The sequence below is a fragment of the Camponotus vicinus genome, unplaced genomic scaffold (assembly GCF_025532165.1).
Source record: "Camponotus vicinus isolate PSW18456_S1 unplaced genomic scaffold, iyCamVici1.0 SCAF_2, whole genome shotgun sequence".
Taxonomy (NCBI): Eukaryota; Metazoa; Arthropoda; class Insecta; order Hymenoptera; family Formicidae; genus Camponotus; species Camponotus vicinus.
Genome location: NW_028141956.1, coordinates 7,909,099 through 7,935,959, shown reverse-complemented (window position 1 = coordinate 7,935,959; position 26,861 = coordinate 7,909,099). Strand labels below are relative to the sequence as shown.

The 26,861-nt window shown below is 39.3% G+C and overlaps 1 protein-coding gene and 1 long non-coding RNA gene across 10 annotated transcripts; one reads left to right on the top strand and one right to left on the bottom strand.

Moving 5' to 3' along the window:
* Positions 1-220: 220 nt before the first annotated feature.
* On the top strand, positions 221-26,861 carry LOC145967392 (uncharacterized). 7 transcript variants are annotated; one of them, XM_083092238.1, is made up of 17 exons: positions 15,052-15,616; positions 16,456-16,870; positions 18,189-18,374; positions 19,169-19,452; positions 19,764-20,040; positions 20,115-20,534; positions 20,637-21,240; positions 21,360-21,535; positions 21,704-22,656; positions 23,785-23,970; positions 24,070-24,223; positions 24,312-24,502; positions 24,619-24,789; positions 24,902-25,064; positions 25,146-25,332; positions 25,426-25,529; positions 26,681-26,861. In XM_083092238.1, the coding sequence occupies exons 3-17, from the start codon at positions 18,359-18,361 to the stop codon at positions 26,728-26,730; spliced, it is 3,936 nt and encodes a 1,311-aa protein (XP_082948364.1). In that variant the 5' UTR covers positions 15,052-15,616; positions 16,456-16,870; positions 18,189-18,358; the 3' UTR covers positions 26,731-26,861. The 7 variants fall into 7 exon arrangements, with proteins under 7 accessions (XP_082948365.1, XP_082948364.1, XP_082948367.1 ...); XM_083092241.1 differs by adding an exon at positions 25,689-25,718 and having other exon boundaries at positions 15,052-16,870; positions 26,681-26,818; XM_083092239.1 differs by lacking the exons at positions 15,052-15,616; positions 16,456-16,870 and adding an exon at positions 221-312.
* Positions 7,577-8,430, bottom strand: LOC145967403 (uncharacterized). Of its 3 annotated transcripts, none has more exons than XR_014437399.1 (3): positions 8,268-8,430; positions 7,823-7,942; positions 7,577-7,710 (listed from the first exon to the last, which is right to left on the bottom strand). It is a non-coding gene; the product is annotated as an uncharacterized LOC145967403 (long non-coding RNA). The 3 variants fall into 3 exon arrangements; XR_014437401.1 differs by having other exon boundaries at positions 8,298-8,430; XR_014437400.1 differs by lacking the exon at positions 8,268-8,430 and adding an exon at positions 8,021-8,108.

Here is a 26,861-nt window from a genome sequence, read left to right as displayed (position 1 = left end):
GATTCCGGGTAAATCTGCTTATTATATTAAATTACTGAATTCCGATGTATAATCACGATTTATCGGTCTGTAAAAATGATTTCAAATTTAAAAACATTTAGCGCGCGCGATTTTTGCTCGCAGAGACATTTCGGCGCATCTGACGTTTAGTGATTTTCTCGAGGATCGTCCGTTCAACCGCCGACAGATAGCGTTAGCGGTCAACTTAGCGGTTTCAAAAAAAAAAAAAGCACAGGACAACAATACGCGCGGCTGAGTCCGATGAAAATTGTGGAAATGGTGAAGTTGTGGTGTGGGTGTACTCCGAGTTAGGTGAGTACATTAGCGAGCATATATCATCAAAGTGACGGCGTTATCGAAGAAAAGTGAGAAACGAGACGACTGGTCTGACGTTACGCGATCGCGTAACTTTATATGCTTTCCTTCTCACTATCGTCTCCGAGAAACACTTTGCTGTGCGCTATTGCAAATTGTTTTGCATGTACCACTAGGTGTCTCTCTCTCTCTCTCCGATTTTTGCCTGCCGATTTCGTTAAATTTTCGACGAAACGAAACCTCAAAACGATCGTCGAAAAGGACGTTCCACGGTTTCGTTGTGTCGCGCCACGATAACGACAGGTGCATCATAACCTCTCTCTGTCGTGCGAGACGTTTTGTCATTTCGCGAATCGTTCCACGCGCTTACGCATCGTCCTCATCGTTATGTCGACCGCGACACACAGGTGTATATATAAGTATATAATGTATACGCACGCGGTTCGCGTGTACACATTCGCATGAGCGACGCGTGACGCGACGACGAGAGCGAATTGTCCGTCTAGCTCGATCAATTGTCATTTTCGGCGTCGAGCGAAATCTCGGATCCGCTTTCATCCTTCAAACAATGGCATCGGCTCCGCTTCTATCCGCCTGCGTTTCTTTCACGCGCTTCGCGTATTCGAAAAACATGTTTTTTTGCCACATGTGTATGCGAGAAATGAAAAATATAAGAGCAACATATTTTTGCGCGAAGAGATCTTTAGACGCGATCGCGATCTACAGTAATTTCGAAAATTTCAAAAGCAATGATTTAGAAATTGATCGTGAAATTGTATTCGTTTCAATTGCAGGGAATTGTATAGACATTGACAGTTCACGGGAAGTTGAAAGAAATGTAAATGTATATCTCCTCGTGATCGAATCCACGATTGTATCAGACCCATGTGCGTTATGTCCGTTATCGGATCAACGTGACAAGATTTTTCTCTCCTAATGTTATATATGTAACGCGGAGCGCACGAACAGCTGCTCGTGCATGCACGTGAGAACTTTGAAAAGTATGCAATGCATTCGTAAATTGAATTCCGACATTCCATATGTATTATTTCGTAGCGTGATGATTAATCTCAGATTTTGGATCTAATGTTCCGTGTGTCTTAATTAAGGCTGTATCGATCCCGTGGATTCTCTTTATCTCCGACAATCGTTCCATAATGTACGTCAGAAACGCCATTAACGAGAGATCGTTAATCATGTTACTATTTAATGATTCTAAATTTTGCGTAAATTTGCAAAGATTTCCGTACAAGAATTAATGAATCCATCGAGGAAAAATTCTTTTTTTTTTTTTTTTTTTAATTCGCCCTCCCACCCTCCTTCGCTATCCACGCGCGTCACCAAATTTGCACGCCGCTCTTATGTACTCCCCCTCTCTCCATCTACCCTACCATGATCCAACCTCTATTGATTGCTCTACCGCACTACTGCCCTACTTTTATGGCTTTACCCCACCAACCCTTCGACGATTCCCTCCCTCCTTTCCCACTCACTCACTCTCTCTCTCTTTCTCGGACATCACGTATCACGGCCATAGACGCGCGGGAGGTGTAGAACACATTCTCCCTACCGAGAAAGTGCCGCTCTTGCAGGTGCGCAGGAGGTGCAGCGTTGCTAGGCTTCCGGAAAAGGGTTGGGAGAGGAGAAGAGAGTGAGCCACCCGAATCTCGGGGGTGCGGTCCCTCGGCTTCCGTATTTTCGACACGTGTTTAGCGTCAGATACACATGTATTAGGCTGGTTGACCCTAGTGTCAAATCATGTTATAAAAAAAAGAGAAATCTTGAACGTGATTTGGAAAATTTAGCTCGGAATCACAAGTGGAAGATGATGATATTTAGTTGAATATGAAAGAATGGAAAATATTTAAGGATGTCGCGCTTAATGATAAATATCTTTAGTGATTCCGACTATAATTTTATCAACATGAAGATCTTGTGGTATAAGGATAGGCCTCGATTTTATTTTCAAGATGTTCTCTCTGTTTTCTCTTGTTTTTCTTTCTAATAAAAATGGAATATATACACCCTACTATAAAATTAACAAAATTATATATTATTTAAAGAACAGAGATATATATATTATTTTGTCGTTTATGCTCTTTTTTTTCTTTCAAAACAATATATATTTTGTCAAAGATATTTTATTTTCAATCGTTATTATTTCTTTCGTTATTCGAATTTTTCCGAGTTATTTTTGACGAGGAAAAATTGATTTTGCATGTCGCACAAACTGTTTGCAACAGAAAAAACATTCGACAATTTTGCGATATCCGTTAAATGCTGATTTGGAGGATGCATACTATCCTCCGTGAATCCTGCTCGATTCGTGTATCTTATATACGAATATCGACGAACGAAACGCACAATCTCGAACATAAATCGCGGACCTTTGCCGGATTCGTAAATCGTCCTGCAACCGCTATGTCGGCCTCGCGAATATACATCGCGTGCGCGATAATCAAGGCTGCATGTGGCGCAAGTTTATTTTTGAGAGTCCTGTAGTGCTGTTTTATCTCTATTTGTGTGGACAAGGCTTTTCGTCGCGTATATCGCGTGCCAAACTCGGTGCGTGCGGTATTTATACGATCTTTCGCTCGCCGTTTCGTGTTAAAACGGAAATGCATCACGGTATGCGATTTTCTGCCTTTTTAAACTCCGACGGGACTGGCTAATAAAACAAACGTGCGATTTGGGAATCCTTGAAAGAGGAAGAGCGTTTTGTTCGGCCTTGCTTCTCATCGACTTTCATCTCGCCTGACTGTTTCACAAACACCCGCTATAACATATCGCATATTCGTCTAACGAATTATCGCCGCGTGACGTGACTAGTGGCAGTGATTTCTTTTTTTAGCGTATCAACGATCGATAGTTTTAGCCATTTACGCGAAAGCAATCACGTTGTCCGTTTTTTGACCGACATTAGACGCATGTATTTCGGTATTTCCGCTCCTAAGGACTCCGCAGATCCTTCACAATCCGTCACTCCGCATGCGTCTGGTATTATAATCACTGCGACGAAGTGGCGTGACTCAGCGTGAAGTCAGGCGGCCGTGAGTGATACGAGTGTGTTCTGGTCGTACAACACGTGTTGACCCTATTCGAGTAGTACAAACAAGCTTGATCAGACGCCGTGTCATTTCTATCATAACTCACGAAATTCCTTTTTGGAGAATATCCGAGCGAGATTCTTCTCAGGGAAAGATTCTTACTACATCGTTGAAGCACCCTCTCGCTTTTTTCCCTTGAGAATATAAATATTGCTAAGAAATTTCTACTTGATTCAATATTCAATATATAATTGATAGGTTTAATTTAATTGATATATTGATAGATTTAATAAAACCTTGTCCTAGAAATATTTATGAATTAAATTTGTTGTCGCATTTTTGTAAAGACGTAACGGATAAACAGATTTATTTATGAGGCTGCTCACATGTAATAAATTTAAGTGACAGTTATTATTTATTTTCAGTTTCCTTGTCATATTTCTTCCGTGCGACATATTTTGGGAAGTACTGTTATATATGCGGATGCTATTTCTGTTTGGCACATCATGGTATTTAACAGCACATATCTACGCTTATACAAGCCTAACCATTCGTATAATATCTATGGCTAGCAGCTAAAACAACTTCGTTTATGTCAACAAGTGTAATTCATCTTCTATTTTCGACTCATGGGTTTGTGTAAGGGACAAACATTTTCGTGCAAATAGTATAGCGAGGATCCAATAATGCGATACCATCATGCTAGAAGGCTATTTATAGGATAGAGAAAAAAATCGGGGCAAAGTGACGCAAAATTATGAACTTGATTATCAAAAAGCGACTCTTCCCTTGTGCTTGAAACGAGCCAATCGTCAATTATCGACATTATTCCAATGAGTTCCTTCGTGACGCGCAATTTATTACAGCAATATGGACTCGATCGTGATATTTTGTATCTCCGGATTCGCGTGACTCGCGATCAAAAACAATCAGCGAAATTTCGGCGAACGCGAGCTCTCTTCTATCGCTCTTCGTAAGAATTATATCGATAATCCGTGCGTGGCCAATGTCTTTATTCTTCAAGGTCATCAGGGTGGAACGAGCGAAGGCAACAAGGCAAGATGACTCACACGTGGGATTCGCCGAATCGCGGTCGGATCGATCCGGGCGCGCGGCTGCGTCAGAGACGAATTATAGATTTCGGTGGGTCGGGGAAGCGATTTTTTGGGGCACACGCGATTCCACCATTGTTTCTCCACCTGACTGCCTCTCCTCCTCTTCTGTTCTCCATCGTGAGTCGCCGGCGCTGCGTGTCGCACGTGTGACACGTGAGAGAACGCGTGTCCGGTGAGCACAGGTACCCGATAACCTTTCTTCAAGGGAATTCCCGTCCTGCGAATTCGATCGAAGGTACTCGGCCGAGGTGAAGGTCAAGTTTGCTAGTCGCCAGTCGGCGATATCTGATGATTTGCCTGCCATTACGATATCTCACGGGATATCTCGTTTTACTAACGGGGCAGAGCAATTTAGATCATTGGGCTTCTCGGTTTTCCCCCCACTTTTTCGCGAAAGTTCCGTCGCGTGGCGGATACAATTTATCAGCCACTACATGGATAAGTACACGGATGACAATCTGAGAATGAGATTATATAATACATATATATTATATACATAAGTCTCTTGATCCTTATGTATCTCCAACCGAAACTTATATTTGAAGACTAACAAGGGAAGTTCGGCAAGTCGAAAATTCAAGTCAAAAATCTGAAACTTGGCATAATTTTAGAGTAATATATTATAATAACGAAACCATTTTTTGTTGGTGCTAAAAAACGGGTTTAGGGGTATAACCAACCGCTAGAAAATCGATTTTTGCGTTCCGAAGCGAATATCATCGAAACGAATAGAAATATAAAAGATTTCTATGTTCAAACAAATGTTTTATGGCTTTAAATGTACTTTACAATTGCGTACTTGGATTTTTAAAAATGATAAAATTTTTCAAAATACCTCCACCACTCAATATTTTTTATATTTTGAAAACATTTTTAAATTATATCTGATATGGTATCTATTGGCTGTCTCTTTCGATTATGCCTAAGTCGCAATACGATAGTTAGTATACGCTCGATAAGATTGACTAACTTGCAATATTGTTGCTGATACATACCTCGGCAATTATTTACGTGAACCGATATACGTGATAATCCGTGGAACGCGTATCGGGTAATTTCGTGCTTTGCCGGATACGAATTCTGAGTCATTCATTGATAGTCAAATTACACCAGTTACTTGCCTGCGTGATGTAATGGCAAAAGTAATGCGCTGACATTTCAAGCAGCACGACCTATGGTATATTACTTTTGACACGTCATTGTTAAATATATTCACTGTGTGCGAGACGCTGATGCCGATTAACTCCGAACGCTCAATCTTCAGCTTTCTTTGTTATCGTAAAGAGGAAAGAGCCTCGAAATATATGTATTATTTTTGCAATTTACGTATTTTTATTTCTCACTACAAAAAAATGACTATTTACAACAAAATTATTTACAGAGCTTTTTTCCGCATTATAACAAAGATAGATATCCCGCGGGTGATGGGAATGATCGCGAGTCTACGAAAAGTCTCGGTTCAATTGAATCAAGCGGCACATATCACATCCGGCGAGTCTCACGGTCAAATACAGGAAGTGAGTGGTTTTATATGGGTGGAATTTGAGAAATATTTAAGAATATTTCGTGAGAGCAACGGACTTTTCAAAGTTATTTTTAAGCGAATCATAATCAAATTTGAGTCGTGTTGTCGTTTGCTTCGTAATCTATTGCTCTTTTGATCTATCTCTGATTCGTGGGACGCGTCTTTTGCTCCGATTCGCTTGTGCGAGGTAAACGCGTTTTCGCAACAGCGCAGCAATTTTTATTTAATCATCTTATAGCTAATTAAGCTCGATCTCGAACACATTGTATTAAAGATATATCCTAAGGGTTTCGCATTATTTAGTGTTTTATAATTAGTGTCTTTAAAATATTTTCTCTCAATTCGGTGCACTCAAGCTTTTTCTATTTTCGAATATCTTGGATTTTTATATAGAAATAGCTGTCTTTCTCCAATTAAATTTTAGCAAAAATATATTCGCGATCAATACGTAATATATTTAACTATTATGGGGCATAGACCGTCTGATTTTTCGCGTCTGAAATTTCGCGTTTTCCATACTTGGATTTTAAATTATCCGACAGACAAAAGTTGAAAAGATGATGTAATTTAAATATTGATGATCGATACTACAGGCAGAAAAACCAGGCTCATAGTTTGTCGTATTTCATCCGTGAAATGTTACCAACCTAGGGAATTGAGAGCGTAAAGGGCAACGATATTTTACATATATGTATTTTACATAATGTCCCAGAATCGTTCGCGATTTTTCGCTGTTTTTCAGAACATTCGAGATCTATCCCAAAAATCTACTCTTCTCGGAATATCTCGTTAATATGCAGAGAGTATCAAGGAGATCGATTCGCGTGCTAAGTGTATATCGCGTGCAGGTGAATTCGCATTTGCATTTATTACCGCGTGCATGCTTACAGAGAGCAAACTTTTAATCAGCTGTGGAGTTGTGAGAAATATACGTATCACGTCAATCTTTGCAAATTCAAGCTTTCGTCGTAATGCGGCGAAACATAGGATTTCGAAAGAATTCCTTGAATTTCTAAAAAATTACATTTTAAATTATAAAATATTTTATTTTAATCAAATTGTAAAATGCTTTTTTTATGACAATTAATTTATGACGACTGATGACTAATTCGCTTGGCGATTTTAAGAATGTTTCGTTCATTATGTATTCCTTTGATCATTTTCTTATAGTACACTGTGCTTAATAAGGAGCCACTGGTTGTTCACTTGTAAAACTTGTAAGAACTTTATCGCACTCGTGAAATAAAATGGTTTCTTTGCTCCGATGTCTTTGCTCTTAGAACATAAGAATGCAATGACCGCGGCATGTTTTCTCGCATGTATTATGAATATTTTAGAAGATAATCGACATACCTTTGAAATCGCGAGGAAAAACGATAGATAAACACAACGTTCGCTATCGTTTGCTTATCGTGCCTTATTTTTCTTAGGTATCCACAAACTCTATAGCTAAAGAGCTTTCCACAACCATATTACTTTGTCGTTTTGGTTTTTCTGATAAAAAAAATTGTATTAGATAAATATTGTCACTGCGATTCTATATATAATTAATATCCAAACTTTAGTATACATACAAGAATGTATTTTTCGTCTCGAAAAAAATCTTATTAATAATTTCTTAGATTCTTGCGATTATGAAACGATCTTTATCTTCGTGATGTCCACATATGTTCGGTTCTTCTCTATGTCTTCTTGTATTGTTGTATAGCTTCGGTCAATACGAAAAGCGATATGACATTTAAATAATGCAAAGATGTAAAGTCTAGATTTTCCTTACTAGCTACTTGGTTTGTACTTGAGTGTAAGCACGACTAACGTACAAACTTCGTAAATACTGAAGTATGATAAGTTCTCTCATTAAGAATTACGACGATCGTTGGCGAAAACGTTTGCCGACATCCAATAATTTGCATAAGTCAGCATACACAGCACGTTTACTTCTTTAATTAATCAAGAGCAACCATTTTTAAAATCCTTTAAATTCTTTGTGACAGATCATAAAATCTTAAATTATTTACCATAATTGTCTGCAATAAATATTTCAGTGAATATTAATTTGTAAATAAAAGATGAGCAAAAAAGGTTAGTTCCAAAAATAAATAGAAATAGAACATTAAAAAGAATATGCTTTTGCAAATATCATGAAAGAATTTTGACAATTGGCTATATTCGTATAATTATATTGATCTTCGTATCAAGATTATGCTTATTATGGCGAGAATTTCTCGCACTGCCAAGAAATTGCGAAAATCATTTTGACGTTACTTCACGGTTGATATTTTTGGTCAAGCCTACAGAGAGATATATAACCGTTGGAGATTCTCTTTGCGTATAGCCTGCTTCTTCTTTCATTGATGCTGGCGTCAGAGATCATCTTGACGTAGACTTGAATGCTAGCCAAGAGAGTGATTATTCTTCTCATCCAAAATGCAAGCCAACGTTTGTCAATTTTCGAGTAATTTGCAATGGTAAAGAAATTGGGGGGCGATTGCTTATTTCTTTATAAAAATATAATACTAATCCAATTATAAAAATATAATCTACAATTGTTTTATATCCTTTAATTAGTACAAATTTTGGAGAAAAATGTGTAAAGAGAAATATTATTACCAGAAAATATTCTATAGCATATCTATATATATGGTGTTCCTATAACTGACACGAACGATTTTGCGAATTGAGTTTTTTATTCTTGAAGGATTTCTCTCTAAACATCTCTTCAAAACATTTTAATTTATGAGCACTGTGGAAGATCGCGTAGATATCTCAGTGTCAGACGTCAGCTTTAATTCATGTCGTTCTTCAAACAGCGTTCAATCTCCGCGTTAATAAATTTAACTGTCGAATGACACGATAATTCTGCGAAGAGCAGTCAATTCGTTAGATACATTCGTTATAATATATTCGTTACTTTATCAATTCGTAATAGATTTTCTCGTAAAACAGCTGACCGCGCATACACATAGACTCGTGTCTAATATTCGATCATCGCTCTTCAATTATTAGCGCAATCTGACATTTTATAAGGTACAATTTAATCGGTTTTCTATATCGTTTTGTTAATCATTGAATCCATTTAGCTATAGAATAATCCTATGCCGAAGTTTGAAAAGATTCCACGCGCAAAATTCTCGCGCGACACGCGAGCTCGCTCTCAGAGTTTAATGGATTCTGAATGCACGAAAACCTTTCAACATCGAATCTCATGGACTGACAGCAAACTGCAACTTGTCAGCCGGGGAATGAAGCGACATGTGGCTCCGGTATTGATCCGCACGTTCGGCGAAACTGCGCGCCTTTTCGCGTATGCTTCCAATTTCGGTGCATTCTTCCCGAGCGATCGTCCGTGAAGTTACGTTTACGCCGCACACACGTTGCCTCTTTGATCGCTTTTTTTTTCCCGGCGGCCGGATTTGCACGATTCGATGAAATTCTCTCCGCAGAGGTACGCCAGATCGAATCCGCGGTTATCCTGACTAAAATCGAATTCTCCCTCTCTTCTCCCGCTCTGTCGAGAATAAAGTTGTAGCAGTCGACCATTTATTTTTGTAACAAATGTAAATATGCGGTCCTCGACAATCCAGAATCAATGGAAAAATTTTAAATACGGAAACTCGTGAGGTGCGATGAAAAAGAGACCATGTTAATAATATTATCTGGTAATAGTTATCCTACGAAGGGACGAACAAAGGAAAGAGGGGGGAGTAAAGACGTCAGAAGGTTGTGTGCCTATCGATGAAGGTATATTCGCGTAGTCTATTCCTCGCTTATTTTTACGATATCCGATAATTTTCGCTATTATCATCGGCGCGACTGCAATGACTAGGCTCGTAACTGGAGTCGTCTAAAAATAACAAAGAGATTCGCGCATACAGAGCATAATCTAGCCCGTTTGATATTGTAGTCTCTCCGCGAATATTCTTCATATAATTTTATTTTTTAATGTCGCTTGTGTAGAAAGAATGATCATCGTGAAAGAAGCACACGAGGCGAGAGAGCGAGAAAAAGAAGGGGAAAGAAAAAGACGTCACATCACGAGAGATCGACGCTCGTAGGCGCGCTAAAAATGCGCCGAGACGTGTATCCGTCGATAGATATGTGGGCAGTGATGGTCGGTATCGGAGATCGGCGATGATCGCGAAAATATTTTCATTATAAATAGCAGTCGACGCGCGCGGAAGATGCTCGCTTCATTTTACGGCTATGAATGCCAAAGAACGTTAGAATCTCTCGAAAGCTCCGTGTTACAGTTCTAGCTTCTAATACAAAGCTTTTTCCAAACGTAAAATAAGCTAGTAGACCGTCTCAATGTTCTTTTATTCACGCATCTTTCCTACGAAGTCGCATAACAGTAATAGTGTAAAATAAATAATAGTAATAATAGTAATAATTCAGTTTTTCAGAAAAAATTGTTATCGATAATTGCATACGTAAATATGCAAATATAAATAACCAAGCGATTCTATAACGCGTGTTTACTTTAGCTTCTAAATAATTATTGATACAAGATGTGTTTTATATATAAATTATTTTTTCCAAAATGTTATGTCTGTTAAAAATACTATGATTTTAACGAAATTGTTTTTATCTTACTTTATAGTAAAAAATTGTCAAGCCAGAAAAAACACACTAACACGTTGTTCGAATTTTTATTTCAAATCTCATATTTTTTGTCAGAATAATGCATAACTAAAGGAATCGTTTTAATTTTTTTGCAATAGAAAATACAAGTGATTGATGCATTTATTGATTACATCAGATCTGTCAAGAGTTGTATTCTATAAAATTTCGACATAATGAAGTTTTTTCTTCTGCATGATTGATCTATTGAACTTTTAGTTCTATTTTATGTTATTGATTTAATTGTAATATGTTATTGATTTTATTTTTATTTTATATGTTATTATAATTGAAGTTCGGGCGAAATATTGAGCCAAGAACTGATAGAAACATCAAAATTATTATATTAACATTAGGAAGGTCCTTTCAATTATCTATGATATCAGATGGAAAAGATGAAGAAGTTTTCCATGAAATCGGAAATGAATTCCTATAAAAATTGCTTCGGTCGCGAAGGACGAATCGCGTTCGTCTTCGTTTATTCTCTGACCTATTTGCCGACATATGGGTCATGGAGTTCAGCAACCCAGGTCGGTACCCAGGTCGACCGCTATAACGGGTGACCTGAATAAAATTGATCAGAACCGCTGTTTCGCGAAAAACATTTCCATGGATAAATATTTCGCGCAAACTTATACGTGAGTTATTTTCTCTTCGAGGATATTTTGCGAATGATGTAACTTGGAGGTGTTCCGGATTTTCGGATTCTCGAGTACGAGTATATACATATATCACACGGGGAACGCGTGTCATGAATAGAATTGCTTGGCAATGAGTGGCGTTCTAATTGGATAATTGTGAATCAAAGTATATTTTACCGGCCGTCACGATCTCGTTAGACTCTTTAACGCTTCATTCTCTCCTTTTTCTCTCTTTGTCTTCCTCGTTTCAAAACAGCTTCAACGCGCGCACATGCCGGCAAATTGGAACGAAGACAGACCGTATGTTTCGTCTCGTGACGACATCATCCGACGCGTTCATATTACACTTCGTCATCTTCGGACAGACAATACCACACACGGGACACACATGGCTGTCGCTATGAATGACTAGTGCAAAATTGAACAACCGTACCAATTTTAAACAGATGCAGCGAATCGTTGCTTTTGAAATGTACTCTACAATTTGCATTCTAACTTTAAAATTCCAAAGGCGTAGGAAGAACAGCCAATCATTACAAAATTCTGAAATGTAAAGAAAGTGAAGAGTAATCAACTTTTTGACCACGTTGGCAACTCGTTAGATTTCACTTCACGAGTGCCAGGTACATTTATCCGTAAGTGGCTTTGAACACAGAGCTGGTCCAGATAATCGTCGGAGTCACAGGATAGTTGGCCATACGGGGCAACGAAGTATGGGGGCGGGAGGAGCGGGGGAGGCAGGGAGGGGCGCGAGGAGTTCAAAGAGCGCTCGAGCGGATATCCTTATTCGAATGTTTAACTCTTGCGCGAGAGTGCCCGACGCGCGTCCATCCAGGGAGAGTAGGTCGTTTCCATGGCGACAAGGGGTGCATCGGACTGGCACTGGTATCGTTAAAACTGAACGGGACACCCCTTTCCCCTTTGCCTGGCAAGGCAGCCTCTCGTTCTCTCACTCTCTTCATCCACGGATTCCACGGACACATCCCGCCCCTTGCGGAATATCCTACTACGTGTACCTGTAACGTGCTACCTACTTTTGCCTGTTTCCTGGACCTGCCTCCCTAGGTCATCCCTCCCGCGGAAATTGGGTTAGACCTCGGAATTAGGTGCCACCGACCGGCGAAGCGGCAAATCCATCGCACCGTGTGGAAACTTACGAGTTAGAGAATGTACTTGACGTGATATCCATTACTGTGATTAATATCGTGATATTTGCAGTAGTAAATATAGTAATAGCTAATAATATATAGATAATAATAAGAAAAATTGTACATGTAATTTTTCTGCCCTCTCTAATATTTGCCGCATATACTAATTAACATACTGACTTTTCGGATTTCGAATTGACATTTCCTGAATAAAAATATCAAACATTATAATCAAATTACTTCGTAAATCATAAATAACTGAATACAAAGCGTTTTCCGAAATAAAATACGGAAAAAAAGAATATGAATAATAAAATCTAATTTTTCGTTTAATATCAAACTGACTTTATTTTAAGAAAAATTAATGCGAAAATTATCTAAAAAGATAATTAATAAAAATTGAAACATTTGCGATAAAAGATAACAACGACGTTTTCTCTAAGAAAAACTCAATTTCAAATCGTGCTCAGAAGGATTTGTGATTGATTAAATCTATTTAGCTCTATTGCCATTTAAAAATTCTCTAGATTTTACATTAAATTTTATTTAACTGAAAGTGACTGTAAAGTATTTGGTAGACTTAGAATTTTCGCGAATGTCTCAGTATCGTTGCCGTTATTGACTAATAATTATCGCAGTAGAAAATCACCCGATATCTAATTAATTACAGACTTTGCTTCCTGCGATGGGAAGGGAAATCACGTCGACCTCCCCTGCTCTATCTCTCTCCTTTTCTCCTTCTCGCGTCACCTAACGCGCTGTCAGTCTCGTCTACGATCGATTTATATTACGGAAGAGTTTTTAGGGTCGCGGGGGAAAATATTTGCGTGGAGAAACCGGAATGTCGTCGTCAGTAAACCAAGCGCCTCCCGTTCGCGCTTCATGAATTCTGATAAAATCAACTCTGTAAGACAATATGTCCTTTACTCTCTCCTATTTGATATCCTTTACAGCTTCGATGATTGATGTATGACATTTTCAGCATTGCTCATAAACTCAACAAACTTTACCGATCGATCTATCTTGAGAGATTCGCTAGCTCTAAATGTTTAATTTTACTTACCAATATTAATACTTTCTTTACCAATATTTAATTAATCTAAATAGTCTATCTGTTCTATGCTATGTGCATCAAGTTTATTTGATGTTATTTTTCATTTTTTATTATTATTATTCGCGTAAGTTTTTTTTCGTCAGACATAAGTTAACCGAACGCGATGTGATGTTGCGTCGTATTTCTCGTACAATGTCTGAATCGATATGTGGCATATTTTTTTTTTCGAATGAGACACCCAGTATTATTCCAGGGAATACAGGGGTGCACGACCTAGTTACGGTTGGGCGTGTTATATGGGTCATAGACAACATTCGCACTCGGCTGCACGTGCGCGCGCACACGTTCACGCGTGCCGACTGCACTGGTTCATGGGACTAGTAATTCACGATTGTGAGACGAGTAGGTTTTGTCACTCTGCTTTCACCGTCTTCGCGATTAAGAAGAAAGCTCTTCGCTAAGACATCCGAAGAGAGATAAATCGTTCATCCTCAAGAGAAATAAATTTTTCAAATAAAAAAATTGTTAATACATTTATTGTATGTATATTTTTTTTATTTGCATATACGATTAAAACTCCCACGTAAATAGAATGATATTTTACCTTGTTTAAATAATAAAAACTTGTCTTGCTTTTTTTATACGAAAACTATATCAATTTTGCCTGTTGCGAGAAAAATATGATTGTGAAGAGAATTAAATTGAATATTCATTAATAATTTCGGTTTTTAAAACAAATATAGGTTTCTATGCTATAAACTATATATTATTTTTTTCAAAATTTGGTATTATTTATTAGAAAAATTTTAATTAGTCGTGCTTCGAGTTTTTCCAAATAATTGATTACACGTATTGATTTATTAGTTAAATTATACTCGTCCCTCTAAAATTATCCTATATCAAGATAATAAAATTTATTTAGTAAAAAATCACCAGAGATTAGCTTCGTTTTATTATGCTGGTAAAAAAATTCAAATTTCTCATTTTTTTCCCATCATAACTAGGCAAATTCGTGTAATGAATAGTAATAACGTCCATAGGACACACATTTACATTTCGTCGAATTAACTGTTAGGGGAACGAAAATTCACCCGACGTAGTCCTTTTGTAGACCAACAGAGTTCCTCGATGTTCATCGGATACACACGCGCACGCGTGCATTCGACCGACATACGTCCCCCTGCTCTTTCTCTCTCTCTCTCTTTCTTATCTTCACCACACGTTATCGTCTATCTCTATCCTCCGTCACTATTTCCCGCGCTTGGCCATCTCCTTCCGATCGCTCCATCTTTGCCTTGCATCTCTTTTCTCTGACACCTATTGGCAATAGCGATGTCTTTGTTTTCACTCCCTTGTCGCTTCTTCTGTTATCAGATCTCTCCTATCTTTATCGTTCTCGATACTATTCTACCTCTATCGAAATAGAGAGAGAGAAGGAGGGTGAGGAAGAGAAAGGGGGAGAGGGATAGATGATCTCTCTCTCTCTCTCTCTCTCTCGCTGGCTTGGCGATATTCTCGTTCTCTTCGACGTGCCACCCACCCCCTTGCCGCTCTTCGTCGACCCGGGTGAGCCGCGCGTCGCGCGCGCCTCAGTCTCTCGCGCAAAGCGGACCCGCGGCGACGCGATATTACACTCGATAGATATTGCGGCTGGTCCAGGTTCTTCTCTTTCCTCGCATCGTCGAATCGCGCTCGTTCGCATCTTCCGTTTCTATCTCTCTCCACCATTATTTGTTGTTTCCTCTTTCGGGGATCGCACCTCCTTTCTTTCTCTCTCTTTCTCTCTCTCTCTCTCTTTCTCTTTCGTCCCAGTGAGCTTGTGGAAACGGCACGGTGTACAGAAGAAGAGAAACGTGGCAGCACACGAGGAACGCGATCGGTCGGAGCGAGAGGGAGAGAGAAGCAGAAGTGTTCTGCTATTTTCGAGGCGCCGCGGAACCTTGCCAAAGCGTGCCGCCTCCTCGGATCTGCGAGGAACCAGCGGCGAGAATCGCGACCGGAAGGTCACGCGATGATCCGCATTTCCGCTCGATCGGTCCTTGAGAGATCGTCGATCGACCGAAGAAGATTTCGCCGAGGTGCGCGATCTCGATCCTTCGGAATATATCGTCTGGGCACGATATGACTCGGCGATTCATCGACAAAAATTTGGTATCGATCTAATTTCCTTGTCACCGATTTTTTGACATCGATATAACTTTTCTGCGAATGACGAATATCCCGCGAGAGGCTGATCGGCGATTAGAAAATTAGAATGTTGCGATAATCCGGGAGTCACGAGAATAATTCGTCGATAATTCTAGTGCCGTTCAAATCTGGACTGTCTATCTCGACAGGACTATATCAGATGATTACTTAATCGTATCCTCCGAGAAAATTCTGTCATTTGAAATGTATAAGAGGCGAGGGGATCGCCAGAGAAAATTGGATGCTTGGTCGTAATCTCGAAACAGCCTTCGCGTTTACATTTTTTGCCGTAACAGAAATATCATCGGCTTATATCTCTCCGGTGGAGATTTTCGGTGTTCATCATATTTCCCGCTCGCGGCAAAGGTCGAACGATACGTTACGAGCGCTTTTACGAGCGAGAGGTGACCCACGGGGATTCCCGCGGTAATAGTCGAACAACCAACGAGGCAAAAAAAGAGGAAAAAGAAAATCCACACCTCCGTAGATCGAATCGTGCTCCGATCGACGAATAGCTCCGATCGCGTTGCCTTTATGAGGCCAACCGCGTTTATCGGCTATAAAACGCACGCGGCTGGCCGATAGTGCTCCACAAAATCACTTCACGTACATGAAATAAGACGGAAAGACGGGAATCGATGAAAGAATCGAGACGAATCATTCGCCTTGATAAAAACACGATTCGACTTAATAAATAAATCTAACGTCGATTAACTCAATTAACTATTAGCAAATGCGACGAGTTGTCTCGTAAAATCATATTTAAAAAAGGAGAATTTTGAGACGTGCAATTTGATCGGCAGGGAACAGGAAAAGTTCGGCTGAATGAAGACGAGACGGGAATAGATGAACGATGTGCACGATTGATAATCATTGAATATACGTAGGAAACATCGAGCACGTAAAAGAAATAAAAATAGAGAAAGAGGGAGACTTGTGTGTGAGAGAGAGAGAGAAAGAGAGAGCACGAAGGAAAAAAAACGGGGAAATGTGACGTGCGACTGATCGAGAGCGGCGATCGAGAGCGGCTTGTGATCGACGCGTCGCGGTCGAGAATGGAGGATAAATTTATCCGCATCGCGAGAGGAATGCGGCAGAAGCGACGAGGAAGAGTGTACACGAGTACGCACCGCAGTCGCATTTCCGATATAAATTTAACGCGATGATTCGCGCGCTTTCGCAATTAGCCGCTATGGAGACTACTGAACTTAACTGGAGGTTTGTTGGACAGAAAGAGCGAGCGAGCGAGCGAGCGAGAGAGAGAGAGAGAGAGAGAGAGAGGGAGAGAGAGAGAGAGAGAAAATCACTTGTATCACCTGGCTTATTTATTTGATTTGCGAAACTGACGATTATTATTATTTTCATCTTTTCATTAATTAATTAATTTTTGATAATCTTTGAGCAATTCGCTGCGTTTTTATAAACTAATAATTAAATTATAATTTAATTAATCTTCCGAAGCACAAAGGAGACTGAAAATCTCCTTTCTGTTAATTAATGTTCATGAGAATGTAATGCGATTAATTTAATAAATTTCTACTAGGAGCATTAGATAATGTTGTGCAAAAATTAATAACGTTCGACTGTGTTAGCAGTCGCTGATGCCTGCACATATGTTACTAGAATTTATGTAGAATCATTTTGCCCACACGAAATATTTATCGCTTCATATGATATATAGCAATTATCATATATGGCAATCGGGTTAATTTCTCGAATATTGGAGCATTCGCGTTCGGTCGAATTATTAAACTCTCTCAATGATTCAGAGAAATATTGGCGTACCGACAAGTGTTAATTATGCTAGAATATGTCAAATTTACGTGACGATTATGCGTAACGATTTTATAATGTTATTAAACGTCACATGATAATACTGCTTTGTATTGCAATAATTTTCATTACGCGTGATGCATAATAATGCACGACGATAATACCTTTCAACCGTACAATTGTCATACGCGCTCGTAAAGCACTCCATCATTTAATAATCGAACGGCGTCCCGCGGACAAATGACTCATGGCGTAACACTGACCTATAGAGAAGCTCATGATTCATAGCTCACCTTTGCTATGTAATAATTATCGGAGACTTTACATAAAGATAACGTAATGTAGCTTCTGTTGTAATTGACAAGAAACAATTTTCTCTTTGTTAGTTTTTGTGATGTTTCTTAATAATTGTTACGTTTAATTTCTTTTCTTTGTAAGTAACGCGTGATTGTTATACTAACTCTAATGCAAATCTATTTAAGAATAGCGTGATTACATCTTGTAAAGATCGTACGATAAGTTGGTAAACATATATGGCACTTTGTCATGCTGTTACATCTACGCGATAAATTAATTTCTGTGAATTGGCGATTAAACGAATCATTATGTCTGCGCAATCACGCGAACTAGTACGGAGGTTTAATACGTCTCGCTTTTTATTACTTTTAAATTGCCATAAGCGCGTGCGCGCGCATCATACATTTTTCTCTTTCTTTTCTTTTTTTACACGAGATCGTCACGAGCGTGTTGTGTCTGCTTACAGAGTGTACAATGTCGGAAGGTGGACGTGCAGTGATCTGGCTCCTAGTATCAGCCCTTCGAGCTGCACGCCACCCGAAAGATTCACGTACTAACTACTAATTGCACCTGCGTGTTGAACCCCCCACCAGTTGCAGAGTACTGCACCCCGTAACCCCATGACGCATTTAACACATGGCTCGCCTGGAGAGTAAGTGCCTCTTTCATTTGCCCGCAATTTTTTTCTCGTTAATCCAGTTGCGGTGCCATAATTTACCGCACTCATACACGCCTAAACACGCGCACATCGATACAGAAGAAAAGTGAAATGATCGAAGATTGCGTATCGGAAGCATCGATACTTCCGAATTTACAGCTGACAGTGAGGCGGATTGTTTGTCGATATAAGTGTATCAATGAATGAACCTCTTTGTTCACGAATATCGATGAAGAAAATACTTCTACTGTAGAAATATTCCCGGCCACTGCTCATACGATATAGTCGCTTTATAGTAGCACAGTAAATTACTTATCTTGTATTTGCTCGATTGAAAAAGCAATTATTGATAAGTAATTATTGAAAGATTACAAGATCCCAAGTAACAAGTGATAAATGAGTGATAATATATACATGCAAACTGATTTGTCAAGGAATTTGCCGGATGTCCCTTTCATAGATTCCTCGGGCGATCGATTTGGAATCGATTTTTTCTCTATGAGATATTTATAGAACTTTTTTGAATAATTAATAAAGCTTCAGCAGAGAAGATTTTACATATATCTTTGTTTCCAAAATTAAAAAGAATGTTAACACTTAAGATTTAATTCTAAATAATTATATAAGATGTAATATAATAATATACTAAAATATTAAAATATTAAAGATATTATAAATAAAATATCTTGTTGAGACTTTCCATGTAGCCAAAGAAATCGGGACATCCTGTCGAAATTTACCTGTCAGGAAAGTAATGTGATTGCGGTTTACGCACTCGATGATTCCAGTACCAAGCATAGTGGTGTATAAAGGAAGCAGGTCGCAAGATCGACCTGAGAGTCCCACGGTGGTGGTGCGAGGAGGAATGCCCTCACTGCCATCGCCCAGGCAAGGCCTCGCCATAAGTGGTGGCTCCGGTGGTGCGCTTCACCAAGACGCCTTGGAGTCGGATATGATAGACGGGAATGCCAACGTCGGCACCTCCTCGGCAACGAACACGTTCCACCGTCCCCCGCCTTCCTGTCCGCCGCCCGACAAATCGGACACCGAGAGCAAAAACTTTCGCAATCGGGTGCGTGTGCCATTAATCGCTGCTAGATTATTGCCCCACATTTTGCTCGTCCTTCCTCATTACGGGTTTCAAGGTACGTCTGGAAGAAGTCATTAAATTAAAAATTAGTTGAGAAGAGCTATAGGTAAAGGAAAATGTGGAAGTGTATCAATGATTTATTTCCTTCTTTATTTTTTTTTATTTGTATCCATTTATGATATGTAATATCGAAACAATCATTTAACGTGTTGCACTTTCGAATTCGATACGCACGCATCATCACACATGCGATATGCTCTGTCGGCCGTAAGCAAATCTAATGATCTTTACAGACGAACACGAAACTAAAGCTGTTGGTCAGAAGCCATGCCATGAGAGAATCGACGTCTCCCCCGCGGGAGCCACACGGCAACGGTTCATCGTCGCCGCACAGTCCGCAATCGGTGGACGGTGAGAAGAAGATCGTGTGCGGCCTCTCGCCCAACTCCAACGGTGCCAAGCTCAATAACAACGAGTCCATGTTCAACAGCAATCTCGGTCCCGCTCAATCCCCCAAGCAAATGCGCAACACGGCGACCTCGCCGACCTGTCGGACACCGTCGCGAAATGGTAAACAAAAGAGCATTTCTTTCATTACACAGAAAAAGATTCGAGAAATTTCTTCATCTTTAAACTTTACACAGGTCAATCTAGTCCCTCTCAGATACATTCACCAAAGAGCATCACCTCTCCGACTAACGGCAATAAGTTGGAGAACCATCGCTCCAAGTTTGTGAGTGCGAATAACATTCAAAAATGCAATAACTGCGTGAAGAACAATCAAAATGAGCGACCGGGTTTGCTGCAAACTCCAGTGTCGCCCTCCAAGTCCGGTCAAGCATTGCAGCACTCGCCGAAGAGCACCAATCTCGCGCCGAACGCGCAAAACAATCAGCACAAATCCGAGCAACGCAGGCCGAATACATTGAACATTTGCAATAATCAATGTTCAGCGCAATGTGGCAACACGCTTTCGGTGAGCAGGCCCGGGTCCAGGCACAAGTTAAGACATCAGAATTCTTCTCAGGGCAGTTACGATAGCGCATCACCATGTCTCTCGCGCGGTAAGTTATTCAAAGAATGTACAAGCACGTGTAAAACTTTTTTCTCGATTCTCTTTAACTCCTAATTACTTTCCGTATTACAAGTTTTACACTTATTTACAGATAGTAGCACGGAACTTTATACAGATAGCACAGGGATAGATCTCGAACAGTTCATTGCGGAGACTATAAATCGCAATCAAAAGGATCGCACGGTGCTACTAAAGATTGAGAAAGATCTAATCGATTTTGCGAGGGACCGACAAAAAGTTTCTCACAAATTTCCAAATATGTCATCGTACAACAGGATGCTTGTGCATCGGGTGGCAGCTTATTTCGGCATGGAACATAACGTAGATCAGTCGGGTTTAAGTGTTATCGTCACACGAACTAAAAACATGCGAATACCGGATACTCGCTTTAGAGAGCATATCAGGGATGACATGATTTTGTCAGAAGAGCCGCGAAGAAGTATTTTGAAGCGAGATTCGAGCTCATTCGAAGATAGCTTCAATTTCAAATCGCCGGACAGATTATCGGGCGATTATTGTCGGCGCAGTAAAAGCTTCGAAGAGCGGGAGGAAGAGTATGAGCGCGCCAGGCGAAGGATATTCAAAGACAGTAGCGGCGAGAGCAGCGAAGTTACATCTTGGCCATGGTCTTCGACGGAAAGTTCGGATGTCTCGGCGAGGTATCGCTTACTACATCCTTCAGATCACATAATGAGGTAAATTAATTTTCATATCTATATACTTAATAATTAATTCCCGTAATAATGATTATAAAATTTACCAACAATTGTCAATCATATTGAAATATAAATAATTTATACGCATCTCTTTACAGGCATAACCGACTGCTAAAAGGCGAATCTTTCGATGGGAGAGACTCGTTTCGCGGCGCGGTATTGCGTCCATCCGTTTCTAAATCGTTCAGTTTCGGTGGATACACTAAAGGCATGCTGTCAAGAGGAGATAGTGTCACGTCCACACATAGCGCAGGAGCTCGCCTCATGAAACAAGGTAATTGCATACAAATTTATAAAGTTATGTGAAATTTATGAAGTAATTTATAAAGTTGTGTGAAAAAGATTTCAATATAACGATGTTACATACCGATGTCTCGTTTCGCTACATTATCATTATGATCATCCTATCATGAGGTGATAATCATAAACGCTCTTGATCCAGATTCGGGGGCCAGTATGTGTTCACGTTTGAGTCCAAGCCGCTCGAGCAGCGGCTATAAATCGCAGAGTCAGCGCAGTGATGCGACGATATCGCCATCACCATCGCCGTCTCCTGTACCGGCCACCATGATGACGTGTAGTCACACTCAAGTATCTAGTCAGGATCTAGCCTCACCAGAATCGAATGGTGGTCAAACAGTTATGTGGGCAGTTAGTAGTTTGTCGAGCGTGCCACCTGGCAGTATAATAATAAATCCGCAAACCAATCAACCGTGCACGAATCCAGACGGTTCGATCTATCGTTTCGATCCGGATAATCCACCAAAGTTTTATACCATCGAAAACGAACACAATGTGTCCGCGATTAATAAGCAACAACACACGGAACTATCTCCCGAGCCATCCAGAGCGCCGAGCGGCAATTCCAAGAATGACAGCAGGAAGCAACAGCGTTCATCGCAATCGAAGATTAATACAGTTAGCACATCTGGAACTCAAGTGACGAATACAGCGACATCGCCGAGTCTACCGTTTACGCCACCGCCACCACCGCCTCCTCCTCCTCCTCCTCCCCCTCCTCCTCCACCTCCTGCTCCTGCTCCTGCTCCTGCTCCGCAAAACACATCCATTCCGCAACAACAGCAACAAATGCAGCAGCAGCCACAATCACAGCAGCAAAGTCTAGTCAAATCGTCAACAACAATGCAGACGTGTAGTCATACTAACCAAATAGCTCAGCAATCGTACGCCACCTACATACCTACCTCAGAACCGTACAACCAGGGTGTTTATCCGCCTCCTATGGGGCAACCAACTGTGATGATGGCACCTCATCCGACTCAGGGTCAAGCGAGCATGCAGAACGGCGGTCAAGGGGATGTTGTCTTCAATCAGAGTCAGGTCTATGCCAATTATGCGGTACCTGTACATCAAGGACCAATACCACAATCAGGGGTAAGTATGTCTTTAGCAAATTAAATAAGAATAAATTACATACAAAACCACGCAATAAGAAAGAAAGGCTAAAAGACCGTGGCGCAAGATGTTAGAGTGTAAAAAATAATAAAAGACTAAGTAAGAGACATAATATATTAATAATCAGTTAGATATAAAAAAAAAAATAAAATACATACGTACATTTCGATCTTTTGGAAAAAAGGTCCCAAATTTTCCAAATAGGTTTTTTCATCGTGGGATCGTCACACAATATAAATTTGTGAAGAATAATTTTCACGTATGCGATTTTATTATGCCTTTTTGCCGATGGAGAGGTGAACGTTGGCCTTCTTTCAGAAAATTTAGCTTGTGGCCAGACATTATTAGCTTTTTAGTTTACTAACTGTCTATGCGCTTTCATTCGTCACAACAATTGTTAGCGTTTAAAAGTTGCGACCGTTATTACTGTACACAATGTCTATTTGTGTCCTATCGCGCCTGTCTTTGTTTAATCGCGCTCCGTTATTATTATTTTAAAATTTTTTAATGTTTGTTTATTTTCTAACGACTTCTTGAACATTGAAAAGGATCTTGAAAAGATCGAAACGTACGTATATATTTTATTTTTTTTTTATATCTAACTGATTATTAATATATTATGTCTCTTACTTAGAGTCTTTTATTATTTTTTACGCTCTAACATCTTGCGCCACGGTCTTTTAGCCTTTCTTTCTTATTGTGTGGTTTTGTTATCATCCGGACCGTATATTGCTTTTATCATTGTACTTAAATTACATACATTGAGAATATTTTTCAACACAATAATATATAAATAAGTTAATCGTTAGATTTGTCGGTTAAGAAGATAGATAGCCGGATAAAATGTTATCGTTCAACACGCTGAATAATATTATATATTGTGTGATGCATCAGTATCTATTGTTATTATTCTATTTAGTATTATTTAGTGAATGACTATTTGTTTTCTGACAGATCTAACAAGATTCTAATATTTTATAAAAGAATACAAGATTTTCTTTACATCGACTAAGTAGTCTTTATCTTCATGATAATAAAAATAATCAGTTTATAAGGAGTTTTTATTTAACTGTTTCTAAAAAAAGCCAATAATATATGATTAATTAGGATATGACCGAATTATCTGGGTATTTCTTGGGGATGAACATATACGATCAACGTGGCAGTGGGGATAGCCATCCGACAACTCCACACTCTACGTATCCACAACCGCCGCCACCTACGAACCAGACTGTACAAAACGTGCAGACGATACAGCCGAATTATTGGCAACCATCGCCAAATCAAATACCGGTACGAAACCAGAGAATATTATGCAATTTTTATTTTATTTACTTTTCTGCCACTATTTTTATTATATATTCTACATAGACAAATAACAAAATTTTTCAGCCTCAACAGACCATGTACTTTATGCCTCCACCTGGAACGGCCATCTCTGTCGGTCAAAATCCGGGAGACAGGCAACAATTACATCAACAACAAAGGTTTTCGACGAATTATTCCTTCAACGCGCAAACGATGACGCCTCCGAGCCAAACAAATTGTATGTTCGCGACCTCTATATTTCCCTCGCTGTGATTCTCACATTTTCTGTGATTCTATATATAATTAATTCTATATATTTTTTTTAGCTAATTACGTGGGCACTTACCCGGTACCTTACAATTCGATGCCGGCAGTAACCCCGACACCGAGCGATTATACGTATCAACCTCCGGTCCATATGGTTCCTACGTATTATCCGCCAGCACAACCGGCGATGCAACCGCCGCCCGTAATGTACAGAGTACCTACACCACCAAATACGCCGACATCCAATCAGGTAATTGCTCAACTATTAATATTAATATTAAATTGATACTGATATAATAAGATAAGATGATCCAAAACAAAAAAAGTCGCATTAACAAAGTATTTGCTATTTGATAAAATTAATAGATACCTATGCCGTTGATGTACGTCAACTCGAGTAGTTATGCGGCCCCGGCGATGGTATCCGGTGGAACATTTGGTCATCAAGTCGCTCACAATGGCACATCCCCGGCGCCACCTAGCGCATATATGACACCTACACTGGTTCCCAATCTCGTCTTCAGACAAAACGTTCCTGTGAGGATATGATACACAGTAACAATGACTATCTCTCTAGTTGTTCTATCTCTTTTCACTCTAGTTGCTATGGAATTCTCTTTCTTACGATAGGTATTTTTGTGAAATAAAGGTCGTTTCCGGTGTTCGAGCGACAACGCCAGGTAACTCTCAACGAGCTAGTCGGTCGCCAACTCCGGCACACGAGTTCTTCGGAGGTGGAAGCGGAGACAGAAGCGCACAACCTCAACCACGTTACCCACTGCCAATGTATCAGGGTGTCCATATCGTACAAGGTAATTTTAGTGACGTGTATTCATTTCAAATCATTTTTTTTTTAAATTGTCGTTTAAATTAATTTTAAAATTTTGGTACAGGGGATATGAGATTGATGCATCCTGGCGTACCAACCAACCCCCGGTTGCAGTATGCACCAGTATCATCACCGCCTGTTGTTCAAGGTTGCCCGCGACCGTACAGGCCGCCCTCTTATTCGTCTAACACCTCGGGGGCCGGCACGCCGACTTCCTTCGATGGCAGAAATCAGAAAATTCGCAAACAGAGGTAATCTTGAATTTTACGTTACTTTCTATTTTTATTATATAAATGTCACCTCTTCTGATTCCTGAAATTTATGCTCTCGTGCAACTTATTCAGGTCCAAAGTAATGTCTTTGCCACCGAGCGGCGCACGGCCCAATCTCTATCAGGCGCCTTCCATGCCATCACTCTCGTCAAACGTACCCAAAGATATCAGAGAAGGTATGAAAAATTAACAAAAAGCAGAGAGAGAGAGAAAGAGAGAGAGAAATTCGATGTTCGCTCAATATCGCTTAAGATTTAGTTACTTTCTCCTTTCATTTCGCTTATGAAGAATAAAGTGTAACACGATTTTGACACATTCTTGTCTCCCCTTAAAAGCAAAACCTGTGGAAGACAGTATGATATAAGGTACAAAACTTTAGTATAAAATACTAAACACAGAACACAGTGTCTTCTTTGTACGATAGGGGCTTTTTCACGCATTGACTCATCTTTTTCGAAATTTATTTTTTGATTACAATAATACTGGAAAATAATTCCTACTTTCATAAATTTAATTTAAATATATATAATTTTTATCAATTTTTATCAATATACTATCTATAACTATTATATTATCTTATTATTATTCTGTGAATGAAAATATTTTGGCAAAAAACAAATTTGTCTAGAGCTATAAAATTTTATGGAAGAAAGTAGGAAATATATAATATTTTTTCATTGCACACATATGATGTACTTTATTATCGCACTATATGCTTAAACAGTAACACGCACGGGATAATATTTTTATCCACTAAGGAAATATTCACAAGAACTGTTTCTGTCCAATTTTCACATACAATCATATCTCATCTTCTTTTCGTAAAAATTATACTTTTCTCGATGTAATCAGTTTGAAAATTGGAGAGGTATGATCTTGGAATATTTTCTCGCGGATACATCACGATGACATTGAATGTATTCTTTGCACATCTTTTTTTCCACAGTTTTAATATACTATACTGCTAGTACGGTACATTTTTATGCTTACTGTCGCACTTGACGAGATACAGATAATATAATCAATTTTATCAAATTGATGTCGAAGAACATATTGTTCTTCTCACTCTTTCTCACGTCGACTATGACCATGTACAATTACAATTATTGCGTGACGCTGAATGAATTATTTTTTCTTGTGAAACATATTTTGCTTTTATATAGGCTTATATAAAGGCTTCTTTTTATGAGTTAGAATTAGCGTATTTATTATAGTCTTTTCTTTATTTTAATATCTGTTTATTTGCATCAGAGAGAACGCGATTCACTTATATTACATGTCGTAGGAAAGTAGCGATTTACTCCTTAGAAATAACATTTCTTTCCAGGAACGGTAAAGGTGACAATTACCCGTCGAAACCAGCTGGTACAATTTTGAGTAAGCGAGCCGATAGGATAACATACCTGATAACCCAGAGTCACAGTCCTGATTATCCAACAATCGAGATTAGCAATCTACTTTATTTATTCAGAAATACTATATGTGTGTGTATATATATATATGCATAT

What these genes read in the sequence shown, in the direction of transcription:
- LOC145967392 (XM_083092239.1), top strand. An exon ending in GCAAAAACTTTCGCAATCGG is followed by an intron (nt 19,453 to 19,763) that starts GTGCGTGTGCCA and finishes TGATCTTTACAG; the next exon opens with ACGAACACGAAACTAAAGCT. An exon ending in GGGTGTCCATATCGTACAAG is followed by an intron (nt 25,065 to 25,145) that starts GTAATTTTAGTG and finishes ATTTTGGTACAG; the next exon opens with GGGATATGAGATTGATGCAT.